General features: G+C 56.5%; 8 protein-coding genes across 8 annotated transcripts; 4 read left to right on the forward strand and 4 right to left on the reverse strand.

Moving 5' to 3' along the window:
- Positions 1 to 874: 874 nt before the first annotated feature.
- On the forward strand, positions 875 to 2,871 carry BKCO1_5000136 (uncharacterized protein; the record flags this gene model as incomplete). The annotated part of the gene is made up of 2 exons (XM_020276719.1): positions 875 to 1,151; positions 1,202 to 2,871. 2 exons carry the CDS (start codon positions 875 to 877, stop codon positions 2,869 to 2,871), a joined length of 1,947 nt encoding a protein of 648 aa, XP_020133952.1.
- Positions 2,872 to 4,238: 1,367 nt separating this feature from the next.
- On the reverse strand, positions 4,239 to 7,328 carry BKCO1_5000137 (anaphase-promoting complex subunit; the record flags this gene model as incomplete). Its single annotated transcript, XM_020276720.1, has 3 exons — positions 4,239 to 5,273; positions 5,328 to 5,876; positions 5,931 to 7,328. The coding sequence occupies 3 exons, from the start codon at positions 7,326 to 7,328 to the stop codon at positions 4,239 to 4,241; spliced, it is 2,982 nt and encodes a 993-aa protein (XP_020133953.1).
- Positions 7,329 to 7,799: 471 nt separating this feature from the next.
- On the forward strand, positions 7,800 to 8,387 carry BKCO1_5000138 (eukaryotic translation initiation factor 1a; the record flags this gene model as incomplete). The annotated part of the gene is made up of 2 exons (XM_020276721.1): positions 7,800 to 7,899; positions 8,023 to 8,387. The coding sequence occupies 2 exons, from the start codon at positions 7,800 to 7,802 to the stop codon at positions 8,385 to 8,387; spliced, it is 465 nt and encodes a 154-aa protein (XP_020133961.1).
- Positions 8,388 to 9,885: 1,498 nt separating this feature from the next.
- On the reverse strand, positions 9,886 to 12,835 carry BKCO1_5000139 (f-box domain-containing protein; the record flags this gene model as incomplete). The annotated part of the gene is made up of 3 exons (XM_020276722.1): positions 9,886 to 10,434; positions 10,490 to 12,451; positions 12,506 to 12,835. 3 exons carry the CDS (start codon positions 12,833 to 12,835, stop codon positions 9,886 to 9,888), a joined length of 2,841 nt encoding a protein of 946 aa, XP_020133962.1.
- Positions 12,836 to 13,757: 922 nt separating this feature from the next.
- BKCO1_5000140 (dna repair protein) lies at positions 13,758 to 17,584 on the reverse strand (the record flags this gene model as incomplete). The annotated part of the gene is made up of 7 exons (XM_020276724.1): positions 13,758 to 14,249; positions 14,302 to 14,404; positions 14,445 to 15,107; positions 15,157 to 15,440; positions 15,488 to 15,599; positions 15,646 to 17,426; positions 17,486 to 17,584. 7 exons carry the CDS (start codon positions 17,582 to 17,584, stop codon positions 13,758 to 13,760), a joined length of 3,534 nt encoding a protein of 1,177 aa, XP_020134024.1.
- Positions 17,585 to 17,781: 197 nt separating this feature from the next.
- On the forward strand, positions 17,782 to 18,721 carry BKCO1_5000141 (atp-dependent clp protease proteolytic subunit; the record flags this gene model as incomplete). The annotated part of the gene is made up of 3 exons (XM_020276725.1): positions 17,782 to 17,931; positions 18,129 to 18,270; positions 18,330 to 18,721. The coding sequence occupies 3 exons, from the start codon at positions 17,782 to 17,784 to the stop codon at positions 18,719 to 18,721; spliced, it is 684 nt and encodes a 227-aa protein (XP_020134023.1).
- A 291-nt stretch (positions 18,722 to 19,012) lies between these two features.
- Positions 19,013 to 20,589, forward strand: BKCO1_5000142 (esterase-like protein; the record flags this gene model as incomplete). The annotated part of the gene is made up of 2 exons (XM_020276726.1): positions 19,013 to 19,388; positions 19,487 to 20,589. 2 exons carry the CDS (start codon positions 19,013 to 19,015, stop codon positions 20,587 to 20,589), a joined length of 1,479 nt encoding a protein of 492 aa, XP_020134022.1.
- A 393-nt stretch (positions 20,590 to 20,982) lies between these two features.
- Positions 20,983 to 24,831, reverse strand: BKCO1_5000143 (RNA-dependent RNA polymerase; the record flags this gene model as incomplete). The annotated part of the gene is made up of 4 exons (XM_020276727.1): positions 20,983 to 21,370; positions 21,447 to 21,829; positions 21,888 to 22,900; positions 22,950 to 24,831. The coding sequence occupies 4 exons, from the start codon at positions 24,829 to 24,831 to the stop codon at positions 20,983 to 20,985; spliced, it is 3,666 nt and encodes a 1,221-aa protein (XP_020134021.1).
- Positions 24,832 to 26,541: the final 1,710 nt, after the last annotated feature.

The raw sequence follows: 26,541 nt of genomic DNA on the forward strand, positions 1-26,541 counted from the left end.
AGTCCAGACCTCATCACCTAGCGAGGTTGAATACGTCACAGATGACAAGCGACGAGGCCGGTGAAGCGGTTGCAGCAGTTTGATGCAGTAAACCGATCCAGCCAGCATACTAAGCCGGCCACCGAGACAGACAACAGTGTCCCGAAGCTTGAGTAGGCGGCGGTGGATGGAAGCGCGCGTCGATAAATTGGGGGGGCTGGGGACGGGTTCGCTCCTGCGGGCGAATGTGGGAGAGCGTGTTCAGGGCGTCCACTGAGAGAAGGGCTCCGGCAGCAGGCCAGACTGATGGCCTGGCTAATGGGACAGTCGATGAGTGGCCGGTCTGGTGACGATGCTGACGGAGCGTGCGTGCATGCAGTTGCTGCGGAAGGACCGCTGCGGGAAGCGATGTCGAACCTTTTCCGGCCTCAGGCACAGAAACGGGCAAGGGCTAGCCGCAACGGGCGATGATCTGGCAGGCGCGCGCAGCACGACGGCTTGGGTGATTCGACACGGCTGCTTTTAGCTCGCGAGACGGCCAAGGCGCGTTTCAGGCGGTGCCACGGGCGGTCGCAAAGCATCGCGTCTGCCAGTCAGGCAGTCGCGGCAGCGTGCACGGCGGCTTGTCAGGGTTGAGACGGGGCTGGGAGCTAATGCATGCGGAGCCGTGCTCCCCGGACGAGCGATAGGCTGGCGGCACGCGATACGGCGGCTCCATGCACCCTAGACTTGCAACTTGCGACTTGCCCCCGCTACCCAGACGCGTCCAGGGCACCAGTCAACAAACATGTGCCAAATAAACCCGCCCAGTCCCCCTCCGCCGAGCGCGTGCTCCCCATTCGGCCTCGAGCCAGCTCCCACTGCCGCTGCGACCGCCTGAGCGACCGCCGTGAGGATGGCGCATCGCGAGCAGCGCGACACCCCCGTCGGGGACTCTGTGCTGGCCATTGTCGGCGCCTTCACCAATGGGCTCGACGTCTTCAAGCGCCTGCGCGAGAGACGCCGCCGCCGCAAGTCCACCAAGAAGCCGCACCGCCCGACGCCTGCCCAGCTCGAGCCGTCCGGCGACGAGCTGCAGCTCAGCAACTCGCTCCGCCAGAATCCCCTCGACATCCAGCGCCACTACGAGTCCAACTATGCTGCCGCGGGCGAGAAATTCGCTCAAGGCGATGGTGCGATGCTTGCCCGACCCAGCCCCGGCCCTGTACTGACCATGCCGCAGCAATTGCCCACGCATCGCTCACCGAAGTCCTGCTCAAGCTGAACAGCGGCCTCGTCGCCATCATCGGCGCCTTTCTGACGCCAGGGAAAACCGACCATCATCCCGACTACAAGTCGCTCACTAGCCTGTCCGACACGTCGAGGGCCGAGGCCGTCGACGCCTTGGGCCAGCTCTACCAGCGTCTCTCTCAGTCGCAGCTCGTCCTGGACCGCATCCGACACAAATGCCCGAGCTGTGGCAGTCACCACCACCATGATTGTGCAGCATCGACAAATCTGAGACAGCGTGGTGGTTGCGCCAACGCCAAACGCCTACCCGGCGCCAAGCCCAAAACAAGGCGATCCCAGACCGAGCTTGTCATCGTCCGGAGGCCTCGCAACAGCGCCAAGTATCCGCCCTTGAAGAACAGCTCCTCCACCGCCTTGTCTTCCAAGTCACAGCGGCAAAGCAACAATACCTCGTCTGGCTCTTCGGCCTCGACACCTGTCAACTCGTCCTTCCCCGCCGACCTTCCTCCCCGACCTCAGCTTCCTCGTTCGCAATCAACCTCTACCTGCAGGTCGGACCCTCCGCCGAGCTACAGCAAAGCCACTGCTACGTCCCAGCCCCCTTCGCGCGAGATATCTCTTACCAGGAAACCCGTCAAGCCTTCCGTCAAGCCTTCCGTCCAGCCTTCCGTCCAGCCTTCCGTCCAGCCTCCCGTCAAGCCTCCCGTCAAGCCCTCCGTCAAGCCGACTGTAGCCGTCCAAACGACTGCAAAACCCCAGACGCCTGCTATCACGGCGGCCGCTCACCCCCTCCAACGCCCGGAGACTTGGCCGCATGGACCTCGGCCCCTACGTGAAACCACCAATCTCCCAATCATCCCACCTCAGCAGCAGCATCACCAACCCGCTCCCCTCGCCATCCCTCAACGTCAGCCTCACCAACCACCTCCCTTCATCATCCCGCCGCAACGCCAGACCCACCAAGCCGCCGCCGCTGCTGCTGCCGCCGCCGTTCTCCCACCCTTGCACCAACCAGCCCGCCCGCCCAAATTCCCCGTCTCGACCGCCGCTCTCGCCGAGCTCCCCGGCAGCAGCATCACACCGCCGCCCCCGCCTCCCCCGCCGCACCCAAACGTCCTCCACCGCCGCCAACCTCCGGCGCCGCCGCCAAAGAAACAGCACCTGCAGGCGCTCCCGCCGCGCCCACTCAACCCCACACACTCGCAGCAGCAGCAGCAGCAGCAACAGCCTCAACCCCACCCCCACCCCCGCACCACCGCCAACAACAACAGCCGCAACCCCTCCCCCTCATCCTCCTCCGCCGCCGTCAACCTCCACCTCCACCCCTCCGCCCAGCTCTCCCGCCACGGCATGCTCTCTGCCGCTGCCGCCAGCAACAACAACAACAACAACAACAACAACAACAACCCATCGTTCGCCGCCTCGCCGTCGACCTACAGCTTCTCGTCCGACAGCACCAAGCTCGGCGAGATTCCCATGCGCAAGTGGACGGTCCCGTTCGACTTCGCGGCCATGGAGCGCGCCAACGCCGAGGCGGCGGCCATGGGCGGCAGGGGCGGCGGGCTGCCGGGCGTGGATGGGATGCCGGTCGTTGAGGGGGGGAGTGGGAGTAGGAGAAGAGGAGGGGGGTTGTTGAGGTTTTTGAGGAGGGGTGCGGAGTGAGTGACTGGGACTGGGGCTGGGACTGGGACTGGGACTGGGCGTTGGTGGGGTGGGGTGGGGATGTTGGTGATGGTGATGGGAGGACGGTCTCTTTTTTCTGTGGAGAGACGGTTGTGATTCTTTTCTTTTCTATGGGTTTTTTTTTTTACCCCTTTTCATACCCGGTGATGTTGCGGGGATTCTGGAATTCCTGCGCGTCGTCCGTCCGTTCGTTATTTCTGCTTCTATTTTTTCAATGTCTTTTTTCGGGTGAGCAGAGCGCGCCGCTAGGAAAGGGAGGGGCATGGTGTTTCGCTTTTTCTTCTTATTTTTTTTCTTTCTCCTCCCCCTTCTCTCTTGGAGGGGAGGGGAGGGGATTTCAGCGCGGGGGGAAAGTTCACGACATACGAGGCAAACGACCCTTTACGACTGAACGAGAACAAGAGACCCACGACCGTCACGACGAGTTTTTATTCTTGTAAGATGAGGTTATACAAAACACAAGAAAAAAGAGAAGAGAAAGGAGAAGGAAGGACACTGTCTGGTTCACTAATCGATTTTTATCTTTCTTTCTTATTTTGGGGACCTCTTTTTTGTAGCTATTTACACACAATTATAAGCAGTCTGTGCAGCTGCGCGCTGCGCTATTCTCTTGTAGCTGTATCGTGGTGGATCTTCAAGGGGTTCCGAGCGAATGTCCCGATCCTGCTGTGTAGTGAGATGGGGAAGTATGTGGAAACGAATTGTGTAAGTGACTTGGTGAGCAGACCCCACCCTCGGGCTAAGCCTTTTGGTGCAACATTGAGTGATTTCTGATAACGAGCCCTGCCGGTATGAACCATGACCGGGAGAACAATGGACCTGATGGTCCTAGGTAGCCCTTGTGCTCGGCGTCGTTCGAGTCCCTTCGCCAGTCGCGAATGGCCTTGTTATCAAAGTCTAAGACTGTTCCTTCATTATCGATAGCCTCCTTGGCTGACTATCAACTTGGTCCAGTTTCGGATCGAATCGAGCTGACATTGACCTTACATCTCTCAGCCCCGCTGGCAGCGTGCGATTATTGCGTACACCTCTAATACGTCGGTATTTATACATGCTTTTATCATTGTCCTTGGCCTATCGAGCATCTCTCTTGCCTCGCGGCTGACGCAAACCTTTATTCCCCGCAACCCATCTCCACGCACCTGGAAGCATGTTCGAAGCCTTCCGTCCCGACTACCCACCAATGCCAATGCCAGTCGCTTTTTTTTTTTGACCACGCCATCGCAAAGCAACAAAAGCAGCAAGAACCCAAACGCCCCCCTCCCTGCCCCCACGGGCCAACATAGAAAACCCCCTCCCTACCACCGACCCGACCCAACCCAACCACCCTTACCACCACCACCCTACTACTTCTTGACCGCAAACCCATCCCCCGCCTGCACCAACACCCCCTCCTCCACCATCCGCCCCAACAACACGCCCACCTCCTCGACCCCAAACGGGAACCCGCCCATCAGCGCCATCTTCAGCATCCCGCAGACGCGGTCCGCGCCCATGCGGCCGTTGGCCGTCAGCATGCCGACGACGAACTGGCGATACATCTGCATGTTCTCGACGAGCACGTCGTCGGCGCTCTTGACCGCGGCGCCGGCGCCGACGGCGTCCTGCTCCTCGGCGCGCTCGCGCGCCTCCGCGGCCGCGAGCCGGGCGGCCTTGTCGGCGGCCGAGTCGAGCTCGGCGAGGGAGTCGATGACGGCGAAGGCGTCGGGCTGGCCGCCGCCTTGCTCGAGGAGCGCGCGGTGGCCGACCCAGAAGGTGAGGGCGGAGCGGACGAGGGACTCGTCCATTTCGAGCGCGGCTTCGAGCTGCTCGACCGTCTTGGTGACGGGCGGTTTCTTCTTCTTGGGCTTCTCGGGCGTCGGGGCGACGTCCGAGGCGCCGACGGCGCGGAGGCGCGCGCGGCGTTGGTGTTGTCGTTCTTCTTCCTCGGTCATCGGCGGCTCGTCGTCCGAGGCGCCGTCGGCTGTGTCGTCCTCCTCTTGGAAGGCGTAGATGACTGCGGCTTGCCAGGGGAGGACTTCGAGCTCGAGGGACCGGTCGTCGAAGTCGAGGGAGACGGCGACGCGGCCGAGGGCTGGCAGCCAGTGGAGTTTGCGCATGTCCTTGATGCCTTCGAAGCCGGCTTCGTATTCTTTCATGAGCTGTTGTATGGGTTCGGGGAGATGGAAATCGTCCTCGCGTAACGAGGGCCAGAAGAAGGAGGAGAGTATCTGCGAGTTGAGTTCGGTGGGGGTATCTCGGTACACGTCCGACTGCTGTTTCAGAATATGATGGATCTGCTTGTTCATCCGTTTGGATTCAAGCACGTCCTTGAGCATGACCTCGCAGGCCTGGAGGTTACTGTCTCCAAGTCGTAGCTTGAACAGTTCGAGAAGACGTATCTGGAATACCGATCAGCAAGCATATCATGCAAACACGGTGAAGTCGCTACTGACCTCCTTCTCAAAGTCGGAGCCCTCGTTTTTGAGGAGATGCTCTCCAAGAATGTTCTTCAACTCATTGATGAAATCCTCTCGATCGTACAAGCTCAGCAGATAGGCCAGAACGTTCTCCGACTTCGCTTTCCTGTACTCTGGAGAGGCGTCAACCGGATCAGGCATCCAATTCATGTCTGTCCAGTTCAGCTCTAGATCCTCATCCTGGACATTCGCAGCAACAGGGTTGAGCATCTCTTCGGCAATCTCAGCACTGATATCTGAACTCAGTTCGACGCGATTGCCGTACTCGTCTTCCACGTCTGCCAACAGACTGGAGACGATGATGCGAGCCGTATCTTCACGGTCTCTCAAGTAACGACGGATGGGCCTGGCCACCTTTTCGAGTAAGATGCCTTTCGGATCCAGTTCAATAAAGGCGCGGATGACGTAGATGTAAATGTCGAGGATGTGCGTCGTTGTAGCACCGGCATGTAGGAGTCTGCGGGAGACCTGCTGCAAGAAGCTATTCGTGAGGTGATTTCTTGCCGCTGGCGACGTGATGTACTCCTGCGTCTGTTAGTCTGGAGTGAACTGAAGCAGTTGCAAGAAACACGATCTTACCTTCAAGTCCAAGATAGCCCCCAAGGACCGGTCCCAATTGACAATGTAGTCAAAGAGGTTCTCCACTCTTGCTCTCCCCAACCGCCCAATTGCCATATTCGTCCATTGCTGAACCTCATTCACCTCGAACATCTCTTCATCGCCCGTCAAGCACGACAAGATCTCTCTGATGAAAGGACTGTAACCATCCTTGACCCACTCCCGCAGAACTCGGGTCATAGGCTTCTTCCCATACCAATCCACCTTCATGTGATGACTGCCGATGAACGCATCCATCAAACTATCCATCGCCTGCGCCGCCGCCCTCTGCGCCTGATCCCCACCCAGCCCCACGTCCCTCAACTCCCTCAACAACCCCGCCACCCTCTCCCTCACCACCCGGCTCTCCTCCTCCTCCTCCCCGCCACCGCCACCCCACCCTCCCCCCTCCCCCTCCAGCCCAAACAGCCCGCAGCCAGCATCGAACAGCACCCAAGCCAACGTCTTCGCAAACCGCTGCTGCGGCAATGCATGCATGACGATAGCATGCAAATCCCTCCTAAACTTCCTCGCCACCTTCTCCGCGCGCGACAACGGCGCCGCCACCACCACCTCATCCCCCCCACTACCACCACCACGATGATGATAATGCTGATGCTGATGCTGCTGATGATAATCCAGCTCCCGCACGACCGGCAACACGCACTCGTCCAGATGCGACGAGTAAAACGCCTGCGCGGCCTGCAGCGTGGCGGCGGAGCGCTCGAGGACGCGCCAGGGCGCGCCGCCGCCCGCGAGCGCGACGGGCTGGCGCCACGCGGCCAGCAGCGCGGGCCGCACGCAGGCGACGAAGTGCTCGCGCGCTTCGTTGGTGTACCATTCCAGCAGGTCCGGGAAGAGATTGCTGCCACTGCCGCTGGTGGGTGTTATGTCGTATTCGGCCGCGTCGAGGCGGCCGTCGCCGATGAGGAGGTAGCGGAGGGCTTCTTCGACGTCGGCGTTGAGGCGGTGGTGGTGTTTGCGGGGGCGCGGGGGGGCGGCGGTGCTGGGGGTGCTGGTGCTGGTGGTGCTGCTGGTGGTGTGGCTGTTGTTGTTGTTGTCGTCGCTGGCGGTGGAGGGAGGAGGGTGCCATTCGGGGAGCTTGAGGAAGCGGGTCGCTGTGTTCCAGGCGACGTTGCGCTGGACTAGCTTGGGGTTGTGGGCGGCGGTTCGATCATGGTGGTGGTGGGTGCTGCGCGAGGAGTGGTGGTGGTTGTGGTGGTGGCTCGGGGCGGCGAAGGTGGTGTCGGGAGAGGCGGCGGCGGCGGAGAGCGGGGTGGGATGGGCGGAGGACGAGTGATAGGAACCGTGGGACTGGGCGGCGAAAGGGAAGACGGAGGCGAAGATCAGGTTGCGCTGGTTCTGCAGGGCGGCAGCCATGGCGATTGCGGTGGAGCTGGTCGCATGGAGGCGCTTCGGCGAGTGGAGCAAGTTGTTTGTATACAAATCAATGATTGTTGTTGCCGGAGGAGCTCTGGCCTTGCGCGTCGCGGGCCGACGGCGGCGCGCAGTCACGGGATGCCCGAGAGCGCAAAAACTGACCCGCCACCCGGCGATTATGTCGCCACGATTGCGGACTTTAGACCGGGGCTACGGTCCAGTCAGAAGTCAGAGTGAATCACTCTCGGGCTGCCAGAGCAGGCGCCTAGCCAGCGGCTATTATATCAAGCCAGCCCACACCGCTCTTGCATGCCCCTCACATCGACGTCGTCGTAGCGCACCGACTCCTCCCCCGCCCTCCGACGACCTTGCGCCGCCGCTTTCAGCCCCGCCGCGCAAGAACATCACCGTCGACCACCACACCCATCCGCCACACACTCGTCGACTCAGGGCTGCTCCACACACGCAGCTATGCCTAAGAATAAGGGAAAGGGCGGTAAGAACCGCAGAAGGGGAAAGAACGAGAACGACAACCTCAAGCGCGAGTTGGTCTTCAAGGAGGAAGGTCAAGGTACGTTTGCGACCCTCGCCGCCACCACCACCAGCAACATGCATCCCGTTTCCCCAGTCGTCACACACTCGCCAACAAGACCTCCCCACAATACAAGCCCGCTAACCATCCGCCCCGGATCAGAATACGCCCAAGTCATCAAAATGCTCGGCAACGGCCGCCTAGAAGCGCAGTGCTTCGACGGCGAGAAGCGCCTCGCCCACATCCGCGGCAAGATGCGCAAGAAGGTGTGGATCAACCAGGGCGACATCATCCTCCTCTCGCTCCGCGAATACCAAGACGAGAAGGGCGACGTCATCCTCAAGTACAACTCGGACGAGGCGCGCTCGCTCAAGGCCTACGGCGAGCTGCCCGAGACGGCCAAGATCAACGAGACCGACACCTACGGCGGCGAGGGCGACGAGGGCGGCATCGGCTTCGAGTTCGACGAGGACAGGAGCGATGACGACGAGAACAACCTCAAGGAGGCGGATATCGACGACATCTAGACGAGTTTCAAAGCTTTTTTTTGGGCGGACCGGGTGGGAGGAAACGAAGAAACGGACGTTTTTGCAGCTCACTGTGCCAGGGCTGGAGATGCATGAAGGCTGGCCCCCTTCCGGATTTTTTTTTTCCTTTAATTTGCATGTCAAAGATGTGGGCGCTGATCGCCATACCTACAAAGCGTTCGCTTTCGGCTTACGCTCAGCATGTGTTGGAAAGGAAAAAGAAGCAAGTATGAAGCAGTTGTCTTGTCTACGGACAGTAACTTCCCTCGCAAGAGAGCGTACCTACGGCATTCTCGCTTCGGCAAGCATCTCAAAGTTTTTCCGGGCATTGTTGACTGAAAGTTCTTCAGTCTCTCGCGTCCAAAAGGCGGGTGACCCTGGTGGACGCATTCTCACTTCTCGCATGAAAGATGATTATGACAAATACGTGGACGATCGCTGCAGCTTTCGGGCACTTCACAGTTCACCACGGTCCATTTCTCCACTTCCCGCTCTTCCTCTAGGTATTTCCACTTTTGGGATGTTGGTGACGGGTTTTGAGGAAGATATTACTAGTCACGACACCACGAATGCATATTTCCTATTCATGATAGATAAGACGAGAACTAGTCAAGAACTAGAGCATGTGATTAAAATCTCAACATTCTCCAAAGAGTGTGTTTTAGAAGATAGTGGTTTCAAGTTATCACTCCAAACTACTTATCCATGGCACAAAGACGATGTGCATCTATCCCTCCCATGCACAGTTGAGTTTCTCGCCCATTTTTTTTAAAAAAAAAAAAACACTCAAACTTCATTCGCCCTTAGGAACGAAAGACGCGTAATCTATTCCCCATCGCTGACGTGGTCCAGTTATAATTCGCGCTCAGTATCTGTGTTTGAAGTACTCAATTGCCATTCGTTCCATTTCATCTCGTAAACCCAAATGCGTTCGTTCGTTTATTTATCCCCAGTCAAACGCCTGACTTTGACGCCTTTAGCGCAGTAGAAGACCAACAGTAGTAAAAGAGCCATCAAACTGAGGTAATGGCTGAGGAGTAGAGTGTATACCCTTGCCTTACCCATCTGGTCGAAAGAGTAAGAGAGAAGAAACGCCCGTTAGCCCACCATCCACGAAGTACTAGTCTCGCAAGGAAAGAAAAAGACCCAGGCAGCGAATGATCCAGAAGCGATCGAAGTGATGAGAAGAAGAAACCAATAGGCAGTGGGCAGTCCATCTCCGTCGCCAGGAGCATTTTGTTCCCCGGAAGCGAAAGCAGGGATTATGGACACAAACGGTCAAACGGGACACGAAATCCACCCATCCGTACCTGAAGAACCCCACATATGTAACCGTTTCCCATTTTCCTCGTCTTTTTGCTGAACCCCGATTAAAACACCAAATGCAGAAAATATGGCCCGATCAAAGGGCATCCTTGAGACGATCAGAAAGGAACCTTGAGAAACTGACTGATAGTATGTAAGCTCATAGATGAAAGACAAGGGAGGTATTTGCGGGTCAAAGTTTTCCATGCCTAGCTTTGAAGATCGCCACCTTGTCATCGTAGAACAAGATTTCCCGAAGTCTCAGGCGAGGGCCTCCAGCACCGTCTTCGCTGTGTATGAACGAGTCATCGTCGTCGTCGTCGTCGAAATCATCGTCATCCTCGTCATCCTCCTCCTCCTCACTGTCCTCGTCTGCATCGCCATCCGGATCGTCCTCATCATGGTCATCGTCCTCGTCGTCTTCTTCTTCGCTATCAGTGAAGCCCGTTGGCTCTACGACGCCAGGAACTGTTGCTGCAGCAGAGGGATTGGCCGCCGTTGGATCGTAAACGTGTGTGCCGCCTATGTGACCATGCGAAACCTTATTCTCAAGTACTTCGAAGCACTTGTTCGCAATACCCATGTAGCAGATCTCAATCTCTGGCCGGAGGGTGATAATATCGACTATTTGCAGTGCAAGCTCGCGAGGGTCGATGTTATTACCGTGTGCATGCTCTGCGATGTGCGGGATGTACAGCGAGCGGACTGTCGGAATGTTCGGTAGGCGTTGGAGGAAGTAGTGCTGCCATTCGATGAGCTATCTGGCCTGACATACGTTTGAACTCAACATAACTTACCCAGTCGTGGTAGTCAATCGAGAATGCAAGTTCACGGAGGTTGGGCATGCGGCCACTGGTCATGAAAGTGATGATCTCTCGATTAAGCATCCACCGCTTCCAGTGGTTAGGTGGAATATGATCCAGAGAGCCTTTTTCGCTACTGTCAATCATGAGTTTCCTAAGGCTTGCGCGATGCCGCCTAAGAGGACCGCGGAAGATGGAGCCGATGAGTACACAAGAATGGTAGTTGCGGTCTTCCTGGAGGAAAAGAACTTCGAGGCTGTTCGGTGCCAGGGTTTCCTTGAGGAAAGCGATAAGGGATGGGGAGACAGTATTTGTGTGGATCTTCTTCAGGTTCAGCTGATATTCCAACCGGCTGTGGTTCGCATGGCTCTTTGAGGGAGATCCGGAATTATATGCTTGAGGAAGATTCCTTGGGGTGAATTGCCGGCGCAATGCCTTCCAGAGCTGCTCGTGATTGCTGCAGGTGAGGAGAGTCAATGTCGTGAGCCGGGGCCAATCAAATGCCTGCAGCATCACTGAAACAGAAAGAGGCACACGCTCCAGCTCGAGGGTCTCGAGTTGAAGCTTGGTGTTTAGCATAGGGCCAATTTTCTTCTTCCGCTCTTGACGTTCAAGGTCAGCATTGGGCCGACTTCTAAGAGGTCTCCGAGGCTCACTCGAGGCCGATGAAGAACTGGTTGTATGGGCAGGCGACGTTTGATGAGTATTTGATATTGGTGAGGTTGCAGGCGGTGTTCCGAAAACGCTGGGCGGTCCGTCTTCACTGACAGGGCTAAGATCTTGCTCACGCTCCGACGCTGCGGGATGTTCTGCCAAGTTGATCTCGCTCTTTGCAGACAGCGCATCGCTCGCGAGAGCGCCGTGTGCGCCGCTGCTAGTCTCGGCCGTTTCTGCAAGGGCGGAATTTCGTCGCATGTTGTACACTCGTCCCACAAGGATTCCCAGAACACCCCCAAGCCTCTTCTCGCCGATCTTGCTCGACGCAGTCCAAAGCGTGCGGTGATCCACCTGCTGAACGCCATCACCTTCCCACGCCGTCACCCAATCCCTCTCTGACTCATGCGCATGCCTTGCAATCCCGACGCGTAGCTCCCTCAGCTTCTTTTGTGATCGTCCGATCAAAATAGCCATTTCGTCGAGGTAGGGAAGCTCGTCGATGTCGAGGACGCTGAGGCTCTTCAGAGCAGGAATCACGGAGAAGGTTGGATGCTCGACGCGGTCAACTGCCGACATAGCCGCAGAAGATTGCATGACCGGTACCACCATGGGCGCCGGAGCTGCTGCCACTCCACTGACGTGATGGGCGTGTGGTGGCGGCGGCGGGATGTGGCCCACAGGCATTGGAGGAGGGACGATGGGCGCGGTAAGGTCGGCGACGGTATTGTCATGCCATCGGATCCACAGGCGTTCCAGTCTACAGTCAAGTCCATCGTCGCGGGTAGCCAAGGACGATAAGGCGAGCCAGACGTCTCTCAGCACGCCGGTGGGCATGTCCCACACAAAGGTCTCGAGATTTCGCATGCGCGCAACTGCAGTAGCGACGAGGGTGCCGAGCATCTTCCCGCTTTCTTTTGTGATGAGATACTCGTGAACCCATTCCGGCGGCCCGTTCCCGAGCGAGAACTTTTTTGTGTATTCGGCGAAGTGATTTCCATGTCGACGGCGAGGAATCGGGAAGGGCTCGCTAGGTCGGCCTTTTGTTGGGGACAGGTGCAACTGCTCGGCTCTGCGTTCTTCGGCATACTTGACCTGGGCTGCAGATTCGCCGAAGAGCTCGTTGCCCATGACCAGGGTTGCGAGGCCGTAGGTCAGCGCGTCGACGCCAGACCGCTGCTCGGCATTGACGGTGTTGTCAGGCCATACGATATCAAAGCGCGCGTAGATGTGGGGTACGGTGATTGCGTGCAGGGCTGAATGGCACAGCGCGAGCGAGGTCAGGTCGTTGGTGTGCGGGAGCTATGGCCGGTCAGCAGTGCTCATCATGGAGGCAGCGCAGGGATGCGCGCTCACATGGTCGATGATAGCCTTGAGAATGTCGACGGGCAGGTCCAGCAGTTGGATGGGGCCTTTCTTCTCGGCGATGGCGGTCCATTCCCTTTCCTTGCCGTTCAGCAGCTTGGTGAGGGCTTCCTTGGGGCGTTGCGCGTCGGCGGCCATGGGCTCGGCGCTTGGCTGACCGCCAGGCGCGGATGCGTGGTCGGGCGCAGAGGCGGCGGGGGCAGATGGGTTTGCGAGTTTCGAAGAAGAGAGCGGGGGGCGGCTTGCGACGGAGTCGTCGTGAATGACGGGCGTGAGCGTGCCCTCAGACATGGTTGGACTGGGCGGGGACGAGGAGTCCATGGCGGGATTCGTTTCAAGCGTCGGGGCTCCTCGTAGGCGTGTGCTCGGCGAGCGAGGAGTGCTCACGCATGGGCGTGGCGCATGTGCGTGGGATGAAAGCGCAGGAGCCGGGTTGGGGGCGCGCGATCACGTCGCACGGCGTCCGTCGCGCGGTGAGGGCACAAGGGCAGTCAGCGGGCGTGGAGGGTCTGTGTGCTGGGTGAGGCTGGAGCGTTGTCGCTGGCGATGCGGAGGTAGCTGCCTGCGGTTGCGGTTGGCTGGGGACCGCGCACGCGCTAACTAACGCCTGGCCTCCAGCCCGTAGCCTTACCGCCCTCGCACGCCGCGCCTTCTGCCTGCCTGCTTGCTTGCGACGCCTCCGTGTGCCCGTCAAATAAGCATAAGTGCCACTGTATATATATATGCAGCTGCGTGGCTGATGCCGTACGAGACCGCTCCACTTCACATTGCAGCTTGGCATGGCCGCAGGACGGGCAAGTAGCAGCACGGATAGCGACATACAACGTGTCTCTGTATACATTCATGTGTGCAAGCTCAACAAGGGCTCATACTCACCGACAGTATTGCGATACCACATCTCGTCCCAGTCACTTTACATCCTGTTGATCGGTTTCCCACTACACGCACGAATCGACATTGGTCACGGAATGCAGTCGCGCAGGGCATGCAGCTAACTCGTCTTTCGCTGGGTATTGCTTGCTCAAAAATCATGCACGCTAACCGTTGCTCCCAACGAGCACGAACGTCCCTTTGCAGACCCTCACCCTTGCCTTGCCTCCCGAAATAGCAAGCCTTAGCCGCCCTATGGGCGCCTTGAAAGCCCGCGCTATTATTGCCCTTGAACGCCCTCCAGTCAACCGCCTTGCCATGCCCCTCGTATGTTTCCGTGTCACCCGAGACTTTTTCGTATGAACATGCCAGCCTAGAACGATAATGTCGTCTGGCCACGTTCGGGGTCGCTCATCTTGATGATCTTGACGTCTTGGCCCAAGGACACGTTGCCCATCGCCTGCGGAGTGATGAACAGGAACTGTCGCATCGCCGAACACCGGCAAGCGTCGATAATCATCTTCATCGAGATCTCGCGGTTGACGCTGTCCATGAACACATCGAACTCGTCCAAGCATCGAGTGGGCGCCCCCATTGCATCCCAGAGGGATAGGAGAAGACAAACCGTCGAAAACGACTTTTCACCGCCCGACAACGTTCTCGTCTGCCGGCCTTCAGCTCCAGCCTTCATAATGTCAGGCTCGACCGCGAGATCGAGCTCCTTGGCTTTATGGTCAATCCTGAGGTCGCCTCGGAATTTCCGAGCCGCAAGGAGATAGGTGAATGTGATCCTCGAACGATCGGCAATCGCTCGCTTGAAGATGACTAGTCTAGCCTTGCGACCATCTAAAGAACCCTTGAGAACCTAGAGTTCCAGTCAGTACAAGAGCTCCGTGCTGTTGAGGAAGATTGTTTACAATTTGCGCATGTTCCATATCATGAATGTCTTTCTCAGCCGTCTTGTGCGCCGCGACGGCTTCCAAGTACTGTGTTTGCAGTTCTTCTTCTGATCCTCCCAGTCTGTAATATGTTAGTACTCGTCTTGTGAGCTTCTCGGGACACTTGCCTCTGGTTTTGTCTGTCAATCTCTTCTTGTAGCTTCTGGTATTTCAGACCCAGGCTATCAACCGTCTCTCCGTGCGCGATGTGTGGCCGTTCGCCAACTTGAGCAGCTTGTTCTACCATGGCAGCGATATCATGCTGCAGCTCTTCGCGTTGTTGCTGGTAAGATTTCAGCCTCTCATGAGCGAGCTCCATGGCCTCGTATGCCTGGTTCTTGTCGTGCAGGGCAGCTTCTCGATGCGTTTGGACCCTGTTCACCCGAATCTGAGCTTTGCTGAGTTTTGCGTTGAGCTCAGAGAGCTCTTCCTCAATACGCATTTGTTGACTTCTCCGCTCTCGCTGTTGCTCGTTGATTTTCTCGCGCGCCTCAGTAGCATCCTTGATCATGTTGAGGTTCGTTTCCTTGTCGTCCGTAGCCTCTTCCAGCTGACGCTCGAGTTCTTGAAGTCTGCCGACTTGTGGTCTTTCTTGCTCAAGAGCATCGCTCATACGTTCCCAGTCCTCCTCCGCTGCCTGTGCCGCATACCTTGCATTCTGAAAGTCTCGGTCGTGTCTTATGAGGGCTTGTTCCGCACGCTTCAGGGCTAATTGCCTCTCGCGGAACTCGTTCTCGGCTTGCTGCAAGTCAAGCTTGTAGCGACGAAGCTCCTCCGTGGCCACACTGCTATTGTCAGAGAAATTTTTATCGTTCGAGGCGACGAAGCGCTTACTTGACTCGAGACTCAACTTCCGTCTGCATCCGAGGTAATCTGTTATTCGACGTCTGTATGGGCGCCTGTGTGCCACCGCCCGAAAGACTCCAGCCGAACCGGACTCCGCCTCGCTTGTTTTTGGCCATCGTGTAAACTTGCTTGACATTCCTGGGTCGTGGATGATGTTCGCCAGTGCCTGAGCCCAAAGCGAAGTTGTATGCCTCATCGAAATCTTCGATGAGAACAGTGTTTTCGATCAAGTTGTTGATAATCATTTGATTGCGAACAAGATCATTGTCGAACTGCAACACTGTTAGGACTAATCTGTACGAGGGGCAAACGTACTGACCTTGAGCGCCCGCATCCACGTCAACAAATGAGGGTCGGGTTCCTTTCCTGACGTGTCGAGAGGCGTAGGGTTACCGATGACGATTGGTGTGGTGTTGGAAGGGTCACGGGGACTATATCTGTTAAAACCCACACCGGGAAGATTGAAGATCGACTCACTAATTTACTCGGCGCATGAGTTCCTTCAAAACGCCTTCGTCGTGCTTGCTGGTAACGACAAACGCATTGAGTTGCATGCCGGCCGACTTCTCCAAGATGCCAGACCATTCCGGCTTCAGGAGACGTATGTGACGGCCCATAGGCCCAACAGGCTTATTGCGAAACCTGTTCTCGTTGTCTATAGCACCCAACAGAGCGTGAAGGCCTTGGTCGAATCCCGCGTTCCAGCTACCCCGGTTTCGTCGGATCTCGCCAATGTGTCGTTCTTGTTGGATAACGTCGTTCTGCTTCTGCTGCAACGTGGGCCGGAATGCCTCCAAGTGAGTCCTCGCTTCATCCCGGGCATGCTCCAGGCTTGGAATCGCGTTGAAGAGCTCCTCAACGACCGCCTTCCTCTCCTGAGCTATGGCCTTGGCCTCATCAATTTCCTGACGACGTCTCCCGTGGTCTCCTCCGTTTGCATCCTCCTGACGCCGTCTTTCTTCCTGAATGTCCTCTTCGATCTTTCTGATGATGGCATTGTTCCCTTGAAGAGAGGACTTGATCTGTCGGTGCTGGGCTTGAAGCTCCTGTAGCTCCTCCTTGCCCTCGTTGAAGACCTTTTTAGCATCATCAAGCCTTTCTTGAATGGGCCGTTTCTCTTCGTCGTATTCATCCACCTTTTGCTCGGCTTCTTGAAGAGTTCGCACGCATTGATCATATTTGTTCGAAGCCTCTTCAACCTCCACGGTCTTCTGGCTGATCTCCGCTTCAGCCTCGGCCATGTGTGTATCCGCACCTACCATCTTGTCCTCTTCGACCTCAACTTGCTTCCAAGCGTACTGCCTTTGCACGAGTGAGGCCTTCTGACGCATTTGACTTTGCTTGCCAGCCGCGCGCCACCTTTCCTTGGCCTCTTCCCTTTTCTTTGCGAGGACTTCCACGTCTTGCTTTTTGATGGCGTGTTTGGCTTCAATTTCATTCAGATACTCCTCTAGGATGCGGTAGTCTCGGTTCAAGGCAGCAAGCTGTGTACCCTCGATGAAGAATTTATACTTATCAAGGGGAGTTGAGTGGTTGAGGAACTGGCGGGCCATATCCTGTGAAAGCACGTTCATGGGATTGTCCATTTGCAGCTGGAACGCGTCGATGATGTCCTCAAGGTCGGATTTCTTGGTCGAGACAACCTTCTCCTTCACGTTCTTGATCTTGAACCCGCTCGCGCCATTCTTGTTGAAATGGCGTTCGACGATGATGGACTTCCCATATATCTCAGGCTTGAAGGCAGATGAGCCATGGTTCTTGATCTTTACAGCTAGCATGGCGGAATCCTCTCCTTCCTTGATGAAACTTTTGAGGCTTTGGCCACGATTCGTGGATGTGGCCTTGCCGCCAAGACATAGTGTCAAGGCAGTCATGACGGCGCTTTTTCCACTTCCGTTGTGCCCGATGACGAAGTTGATGAGAGGTCCAAGAGGAACGGTGAGGTGGGCGTGGCACATGAAGTTGATGCATTTGACCTCTTCAATGATGGCGTTTTCCGCGGGCATATTGTCCGTCCGATGCTTGAATCGCTTCTCGATGATGCGTTTCAGTCCGGCAAGACGATCTTCTTCGTTCCCTAGAAGGAAATCAACGTCGACCTCTCCCGTCTCTGCGTCAATCATTGACTCGTCGAGGAAGGAAGTGTCGCCATTGCCGTCGAGGAGCATCTCCACACCACGCTGGGTGTCCTGAAGGGCGCCATCGACATTGTCGTCCTCCGGTGTGTTCGATGCTCCCGACAGCCTTTGCCGCTTCCTCTGCGAGGGTGTTAGGAAACGGTAAGGCTCGGGCTCGCGTCAGGTCGTTGCCAACTTACAGAGTCCCGGCGATTGCCAGAGCCTTCGTCGGGTGATTCGTAGTCATCGCTATCAAGGTCTGTTGGGGCTCTATGGCGCTTTGCAGGTAAAGGCGCCATGCTGGCCGCAGAAGGGGGAGGAATGAGTATGTGTAGACGGAAGCGGGCGCGTTTGGAGAGGGAAGACGCGTCGGGTGTGGGCGACGCGACGCTATCTACGATCTGCGCGCTAAGAACTCGCCTTAGCTCCACACCATCCCGCCTTCAAGCTCGGAGCTCCTCCGACCTCGCCATCACTCACCTCCGCTTTCCTGACGATGTCGTTGCTACTGCCCCGGGCCCTACGATCGCCGGCGTTCCAACATTCAACCAGCCTGGGCCTCCGCGCTTTCTCAGGACTACGGCGCGATGTGCAATCCGGCGCGCCTCGAGGATGGACGCCGACACCCTTTGTGACAGAGACGGTCGTATGTGTTCGGCATCAGAGTGCGTGGATGGAAGCTGACTGAGTAGGGTGGCGGCTGGCACACTTGTGAGTCAAGGAAATCAGGAATGGAAAGAGCTTGGGCTGATGTTTGGAAGACGACATCTTCTCTCGCCTTCTTAAGGCAAGAAACAGGGTCCCTCCAACACCGCAGGAGCTTCATGCTGACTCCTTCTCCAGGAGCGCATCGTCTGTCTCAACGGCGAAGTGAACGAGATCGCATCTGCATCCATCGTCGCGCAACTCCTCTTTCTCGAGGCTGACAATCCCGAAAAGCCCATCAACCTCTACATCAACTCACCCGGAGGCTCCGTCACGGCAGGTACGGATTGTGGCTGAGGGGGACCATACATCGCATAAAGAAATACTTACGGAAAATAGGATTGGCCATCTATGACACGATGACCTACATCCGATCTCCCGTTACAACGATATGTGTTGGCCAAGCAGCAAGTATGGGCTCACTGCTTCTCTGCGGCGGAGCTCCGGGCCACCGTTTCTGTCTCCCGCACAGCTCGATCATGATCCACCAGCCCAGTGGCGGCTACTTTGGACAGGCTTCGGACATTGCGATTCACGCCAAGGAAATCCTGCGGATACGGACGCAGCTCAATAAGATCTATCAAACCCACTTGACCAAGTCGCATACGTTGGACCAGATCGAGAAGCTCATGGAGCGGGACTATTTCATGTCGGCAGAGGAAGCCAAGGAATTGGGACTGGTAGATAAGATCCTGGACAAGCGGGATAACGAAGAGAAGAAGGAGGAGTAAAGCGCAATATGCGCGGCCGGCGTCAAGCCCAGGTTCTTTGGTCCGAGTAGATTATTTCGGCATGGAGACCAACCGGGATAGGTCTCAAGACATCATGAGATGACCGTTATTGTTTGGAATATCCCATTGTTACTTTACTTGAATAATGTGCGGCGAATTGCGGTAGTCTCCAGGTGGTAGCGTCACAGCGCCATGATGCAAGCGGGCTCGGCGAGGAATAATAGATTGTGCTGCCACACAACCGCCGCGACACCTCCCAAAGAATCCCACACCCCGCTACCTCCCCAGCTTATGCAGGCGCAACCCATTTCGCGGCGCCTTCCAGCAACCACCTTCCAGCATCATGCCCTAAAAACCGCATCTCTGCGCCCATTGGGGCGCGTTGCATTCACGCAGACCTCCGCCCACGCCTCCGCATCCCAGCAGCCTCCGCAGAGCTCTCCACACGACGATCCAAGCAACGAGCGCGACAGATACACAAGCGACGGCCACAGAACCTACCGCAAGCGCCTCGACAATGGCATCAGCAAGCGTTCCTTGCCTCTCCCACCCATCATGGACCCCATCGCACTCGCCGCGCGCGAGCGCTGGACGGAGCCCAAGAAGCCAGCACCGCAGCGGCAAACCCTGACGCCCTTCCAGCGCAAGCTCTACGCCAATCCATACGGTAAAAGCCATCCGAAAACACTCCAGCCTCCCCCAGAAACGAGGGGACGAAAAAAAAAAAACAAGAACGAATCTGACTCTCTCTCTCTCTCCAACCAGCCCGCGCCCTCGAAACGCCCGTCCGCGTCGACCGCACCACCAGCGGCCTCCCCTCCTTCTTCTACCTCGCCGTCCACCCAACCCCGCACCCCACCACCTCCGAATTCTGGGTCCTCCCCCTCTCCCTCTCCGCCGCCGGCTCACCCGCCAACAACAACCCCACCACCTCCCCCTCCCCCTCCCCAACCGCCTACGTCACCCTCCGCCACGCCCACCTCGCCCGGCTCAGCCTCCCCGGCAAACGCGACTCTGAATGGAAATCCGCCATCAACACGCGCGTCCACACCAAGGTCCAAGCCATCGCGCACAGCAACAACAACAACAGCAGCAACAGCAACAGCAACGGCAACGGCCGCCCCGCCAGCGACGCGGAGCCGAGCCACATGCGGCAGCGCGGGCACCGCGTGCCGGAGCAGGAGCTCGTCTGGCGGGAGGACATGGCGGCGGTGGTGGGCGACCTGCTGCGGCGCGTCGCGTTCCGGCGGCTGCAGTACGGCTTCTCGCGGCCGCGGGGCGGCGGCGTGCTGGGGCGGATCCCGGGTGTTGGCGAGACGGAGGCGGCGTCGCTTCCTGCGCGCCTGGGGGCCATGGCCAGCAGTAGCGGCGGTGGTGACACCATCGGCGCCGTCCTCTTCCTCAAGGCCCTCGCGTCCCCCGCGACGCGGGACGTGCAGCAGCGCGTGCGGCAGGCGCTTCACGACGGCGACGCGCTGGTCGATTCGCTGGCCAAGATTCGCGACACGACGCGGCGCTCGCTCAACGAGAAGCCGCTGCCGCGGATGGTCGGCGGTTGGGACACGGGCGGGCCCAGGTTGCGGGTGGATGTGTTGTATGCGGGGTTGGAGTATGGGAGCGTGCGGTTTGGTGTTGGTGGGTCGACGGAGACGGAGACGACGGCGGGGGAGGGGCAGGGACGGGAGGAGGAGAGGGAGGTGCCGGTGTATGATTTGGTGGAACTGTTGGGGGAGGAGAAGCTGCGGGAGTTGGTCGGGGGAACGGCGTGGGAGGGGGAGGCGGCGGTGGTGTTGTGGGAGAAGGAGACGACGGTTGGGGTGCATCATGCGTTGATGCAGTTGCAGGATTATGTCATCGACACGGTGTAGAAGGGGAAAAGAAAAAACGAGCTAATCATACTTGCGGCACATGGCCATGGTCCGCAAGAGGAGGCAATTTTGTTTGGTCATAGAAGTGTACCACTATTACTAAGAGAGCAAAAGAGCATGAACACAAATGGTTTCGATCTGATATCCCAGAGGCACAACCGAAGCGCCTAACCTGCTTTCCAGATGGAGGGGGGTTAGAGGAATAGAAGCTGAATGTCATGTCCAGCCCGTGTACATGCATGCAAACAGGACGAAAGGGGTCAAGGAAGATGATGATGAAGAACAAACGCTTTGACAAAACACAGTCCCATACATCACGAAGCAGCAAAGAATTCGAAAGGCTCACCCCCACATCCGCCAAATTCTGCCATGTACCCTTCACGTCGTCTCTCCTCAGATCCTATTCAACGGATCGAACCTGATCTTGAACAGCTCAATCTCCCTCAAGCACACAGCAGCAGCGACGTACTTCCAGCTGCGCAGCTCACCGACGCGCTTGCCGACCTTGCGCGCTTCGGTCATGCCGACAGCCAAACAAGCGATGGCGCGGGCGAGGGCCTCGTCACGGTCGCCGTCGTCGCCCTGCGTGATGCGCTCCACGGTGAAGGTCACGTCGCGCTCGAAGCGCGCGTTCATCTCCATGGTGCGTTCCTTCGTACGGCGGTTCTGCGCGCCGCTGTTCTTGCCGATGATGTTGCCGCCGAAAACTTCGAGTTCGGAGAGCGGGTATTGCGGGTGCGTCGAGTAGTCGGACATTATGTCGAGGAGGTTTGACTCGTATCTGGAGAAAGAGAGAGAGAGTCGAGTCAATGATCGCCATGGCTTGTGGGTGTGTCAGTCGGACGGAGAAGACTTACGTCTCTTTGATGTTCCTAGCCAGCAGCTTGTATTCTTCCCATTGGATGAGCGCCGTTTCGCGCAGGACATAAGCCCACACTTGGTCCATGAGGTTCAGCCCACCCAGATGGCTCTTCGTCCCCAAAGCATGCCTTTGCATCTCTTGGAAGATCTTCTTCTCATCGATAGCGCGATACAGCTGGCCAAGTACGCGATCGCTTTCGTAGTAGCGGAACGTTTTGAAATCCGGATCGAGCGCGCCAACTGCGTCGTCTTCGTCCAGGAGGTCATCCTCCTCGTCGTCTTGGAAGACGGCACCTCTCTTCTCAACGATGACACGCGGGCCGCTAGCCATAAAGTCGGGGCGAATCATGTCGTTGCGGGGAATTTGAGTCATGTCGACCTGCAGGATCAGTCGGTCATTGCGTTGCAATGGAAGTCAGTGTTTGTAGTGCGCTTACCGGAATGCCCGTTTTGGAAAAGTCCACGGCAGTTGAAGCCATCTCCGCCAGCTTGAGACAATCGGGATCTCGCGTGCCGTTTGGCCGTCGGTCAGCCAGTTGCATGTGGATATTCGAAATGCGCCCCAGCTGGTCCGTCTCCATGAACTTGATGAAGAAATCCGTGATATCCTGCTTCGTGACATGTCTTCCGATATCAAGAGGGGGAACTTTCTTGTAGTCCGCTGGCATGTATGTGATCCTGGGCATCAAACGCTTGTCAAAGATTACGTTGTAGAGGTCGCCATCAAGGTCACCGCCACTGAGCTGCGACGGGAGGTCTCGTCGGCCTCGAGAACTGAAGACGACAACGTTTGACAGAGCTTGCAGAGGCGAATCCTCGGGTACATCGACTGCGCGGGCTTTTTGTACATCCCCAGGATGCATGGCCGGAGAACGTGTGACGATGACTTCGCCTCCACAGATTACGGTGCGCTTGGGTTTACCGTTGTCCCCCATCCGCTCGATCACGCAGTAGATCTCGTCTTCACCCAAGTACCCAGTCTCATCCATGATGCCATACAGTGTAACACCCCTGTCGACGAGGATTCGAGCGCGATGTTTGATATCACGCAGTTGTGACAGCGCGGCGATTTCGACGACATGAGACAGGAAATCATCCTCGTTGAAAGAGAAGCCCAGATCGTCAAGCATTCGGACCAGATAAGGCATCTTCGTGGCTTGACCAACTCGAACATGCTCCAGGAAGGAAGCGGCGTTGACGGGAGATTTGGTAATTCGGCGCAACTGTTCAACCATGTTGCTTTGTAGCTCCAGGAAAACTTGGTCAGGTACGCCGAGATCCTCGAGTATCTTGATGAATTGACGATTCAGATACATGGGCAGCGGTTTGAAGTTCGCACCGCAGATCTCAATGTTCCACGTGCCGGCGCCGTGGAATTTGACCATGGATGGCCGAAGGACCAATTGCTCCCCCTGCAGCCTGTAGTCCAATGCGACAACACCCTTGGCACCTAAAGATGGTTAGCGCCTCTGAGCAAAAAATGTCACTGTAAGCCCTACCTCCGAAACGTATTTGAAGACAAGTCGGTCTTTGCCCACGGGCTTGCTGGTATTCTTTCCACACCCTCTTCAGCAACCTGTAGGAAATCTTGCCGACTCCGTCGCTGAATATGTAATTCTGGTCGTTGAACACATCTTTGACCATCGTAATGATCTTCTCGTTGACCGTGACCGTGCCAGATGTATCCGAAAAAGCTTGGCCAATACGCGCGGCACACTTGGCCGGAGACCTGATCTTCGAGAAGTCTCCCAGACCCTTGATGACTTCGGGAGCGGCGATGAAGCTATTTACCTGCACAAAGGGCGACATGAACCAGCAGGTTTGGGAGCGTAGAGAAGAGTGGGAGAAGCCCAGAAACTGGAAGCCGTGTCCTCCGATGTTAATCTCGCCGTCAAGAACTGACTTGAAGCGGGTATGGAAGATTTCATAGAGGCTGGTTTTCGGTTCGTAACGGATGGCGTCTCCGTCTTCATCCATAAATTGTACGCGTAGAAAGTGATCGGTATGTTCTGGATACTTGCGGAGGACGCGGTTGCTTACTTCAGGTTCAGGGCCCTCCAGATATGTGCCAGCAGGTGTAATGACGACTCGATGTATCAGCGCGATATGGTTATGCCTCGTTTTAACGTCGTAGATGGAGCCTTCGATCTTGAAGTCTTTCGCGTTCTTGGCCAGTTCTCTGGCCAGGTAATTGACGTCGAAATTTTCCGGGTCCAGATGAGGACCGGGAAACTGGATCTGTCGGGAAAGCATGCGAATGGCCATGGCGGCTCGTACGTGGCCGTACTGACCTGAAAGTCGCTTGATTGTTGGAAGTAGAGAGACGACCTTTGCAGGCGGTAGGTATGCATTCCTCGCCAGCCGTTCAAGCTGGAATTTGACAGAGTATTTCAAGCTGCCGAACTGGCCTTCGGCGTAGATAAGCCCCTTGAGCCGTTCGAAGTCCTGCTTGAATGTAACGTAGGCTTGAGTATACGAAGTCGGAAGACTAAGTGCCGGAGGCATGCCCGGGCTTTTGCGGAGAAGGAAGTCGAGCTTGGACACATCGGCAGGGTTCGAAAGCGTGATCTGATAGACGAAGCAGCTACTTATGACCAGCTCGTGCGACTCGTCAATGGCCGAAACTCGAGTGCGATAGAATCTCTGGTTCCGACGGCTGTTTGGAGCGCTGATGCCCAGGCCACTCATCAAGCCCTCTAGGCCGTCTTGAAGCTGATAGACGCGGGGTGCGAACTTCAGGGTGAAAGTGACTTTGTTCAGTTGTGAACAGGTGACGGCAGTATCGATGCTCCAGTACGGGATGTCAACTCGACAGGTTGAGGTGACCCAGCCGTCTGCGCGTAGGACCATAGCTAAAGTTCTTTTGCCAAACATGATAGTACCCCGCCTGGTGTCCTGGAAATGAGGGGCAAAGGCTGCCTGGGACCCATTGTAGTCCCAGACACCGCACCAAAGACTTGAAAAGTCAAAGGCTCTCTGCAGCCTTGGCCGTTTCAGCACGATCAGAGGCTGGTCAGGCGGATTGTCGGGATTCGGGAGCCGTCTGGCTTTGCGGTTAGCCTTGCGCAGTAGTTCCTCCTCTTCGTAGCGCAATGCCTTGAGAATAATCTCATCGGGCTTGTATGCGCCGGCGCTGCATTTCAGGGGCTTGTTGATGAACAGCAAGGGCTCGAAGTCAACGAGCGACTGGGCCTGGCTGTACTTTTTCAAGAACAACTCGGCCTTTGCAGAATCGGCGATGGTGAGGATGGCGATTGGTTTGTTCTTGGTCTTTTTGCAATTGAAGATGAGGATGGCAAACTCCTCCAGCACGGGCTTGAAAAAGTCGCGCAGTGCAGACTCGGTGGTCTGGACAGGAATGCCGCGCACGAGGATGTCCATGACGGTGACGCAAGTGGGGCCGGAGCCTGGGAACCCTCGGCCTGACGGCGAGCGACGAAATTCCAGATGACTCTGGGATATCAGAAGTGCCTCGAACTCGAGCGCCCGCCGCAGTGATAGCGAAACCTGGGCAGATGGAGAAATTACTTGAGAGGCTGCATGGTATGCACGACAACGGGTGCTCTGAGGACGAGACCGACCTCTCGAGGCCGTCAAGCGTGGTGCGGAGTGAGTTGCGCGGCCTAGGACGAGGAGTGCGTTGACAGGAAGCGTGCGCGAATATTCAGATGGTCACTTGGGATGTTGCGCGAGCGAAAAGCGCGTTGCGGCGAGCTTGGTGGCAGGCTGGAGGTGAGGTCGAAGGGTAGAACGCGTGCTGGAATGCGCGACGCCCGGCTGAGCAGGGTTAGGGTTACAAATGCCCGGAAAAGTCATGGCCGATCGCACCCCACAGCTGTCTTCAACAACTCTGTCCCTGATGTCGATGATGCACCAGCAAAGTTGAAATCACAACAAATGACAATCATGGCCGATTGGTATGGCTACAGGTTTCACCGGCCCCTCCCTTCCGCCTTCAGCTCCGCCACCATCTACCCACACCCACAGATCCTTGCTACATCCCGCGTCTTTCGTTATGGATTGCGGGAACGACCAAAAAACCGCGTAAGTAAATGAATGAACTGATGCGTCCTGTCTCTGTGCTAGGAAAACATGTCCTCCGAAGGCTAGCCAGTCAGTAGCAACGTGAATGCCAATAAATTGGTATATCCGCGATAGTCATGACTAGCCGCGACTGCCTCAGATATTAGCCTGAAAGCCAAGGTTACAACAAATAAAAAGCGGTATCATGGAATGAAGACCGCCTGACAATCTTGTCCTTCGCCGATGGGGAATCTTACCTGAAAAGTTTTCGTACTCCTTCACCGATCTTGTAGCCTAGGTGAGCGGTATGATCGTTGCCTAAGAGGGGTTTGGTAATCTATTCAGTACGGCTACTCTTTGATTGTGGGCTTACCTAGTGGACAGTAGCTACTGTTCTCAGCTGTAGCTGCCCCGCAATTTACATATGCACATTGGTCTACAATCATCACCTTTAACATATTTCCACAACTTTCGACGAGAAAATGATACTCACGATCTTGGCAGGACTTCGAATATTGGTCGCGGACTTTGCGTTCGCATCCAGATTTTTCGCATTTGTCCAAAGAGAGTATAATTTAGTCTTGTTTTCTTGTTTCACCATAGTGCTGGTAGGAGGTGTTATACTCACGAGTCTTGCAGTAAACAAAACCACTGAGCCTTTCCGACACACAGCCAGATGCGTAACACACATCTACCCAGAAATAAATCAGTCGTGTATTTTGCCCGTATGCTTGGGTGATTATTACGGTCATCGCAGTAGCGGCTATCACTGCGGCTTTTCGACTTGCATTTCCCCGACTGACATAAATCTGATCAACGAAAAATGAGTCCTGTACTCTACAAATATTGAAGAGAGAAATAGTTACGGTCATTGCAGTAGCGGTAGTCAGACCGTGCGTTTGATCTGCAATTGCTGGAGCGGCATTTATCTTGAAAGACAGAACGCGTTAAAATCAGTATGCGCTTTGCTTATAGCATAACACTTACCTGGCATTCTGAGTCGCCGACAATGGTGCGAGAGCAGTTGGTGAATTGATCTGGATCAAGCTTGTCAGAACAATGCTGGAT

The sequence above is a fragment of the Diplodia corticola genome, assembly GCF_001883845.1.
Source record: "Diplodia corticola strain CBS 112549 chromosome Unknown scaffold5, whole genome shotgun sequence".
Lineage (NCBI taxonomy): Eukaryota > Fungi > Ascomycota > Dothideomycetes > Botryosphaeriales > Botryosphaeriaceae > Diplodia > Diplodia corticola.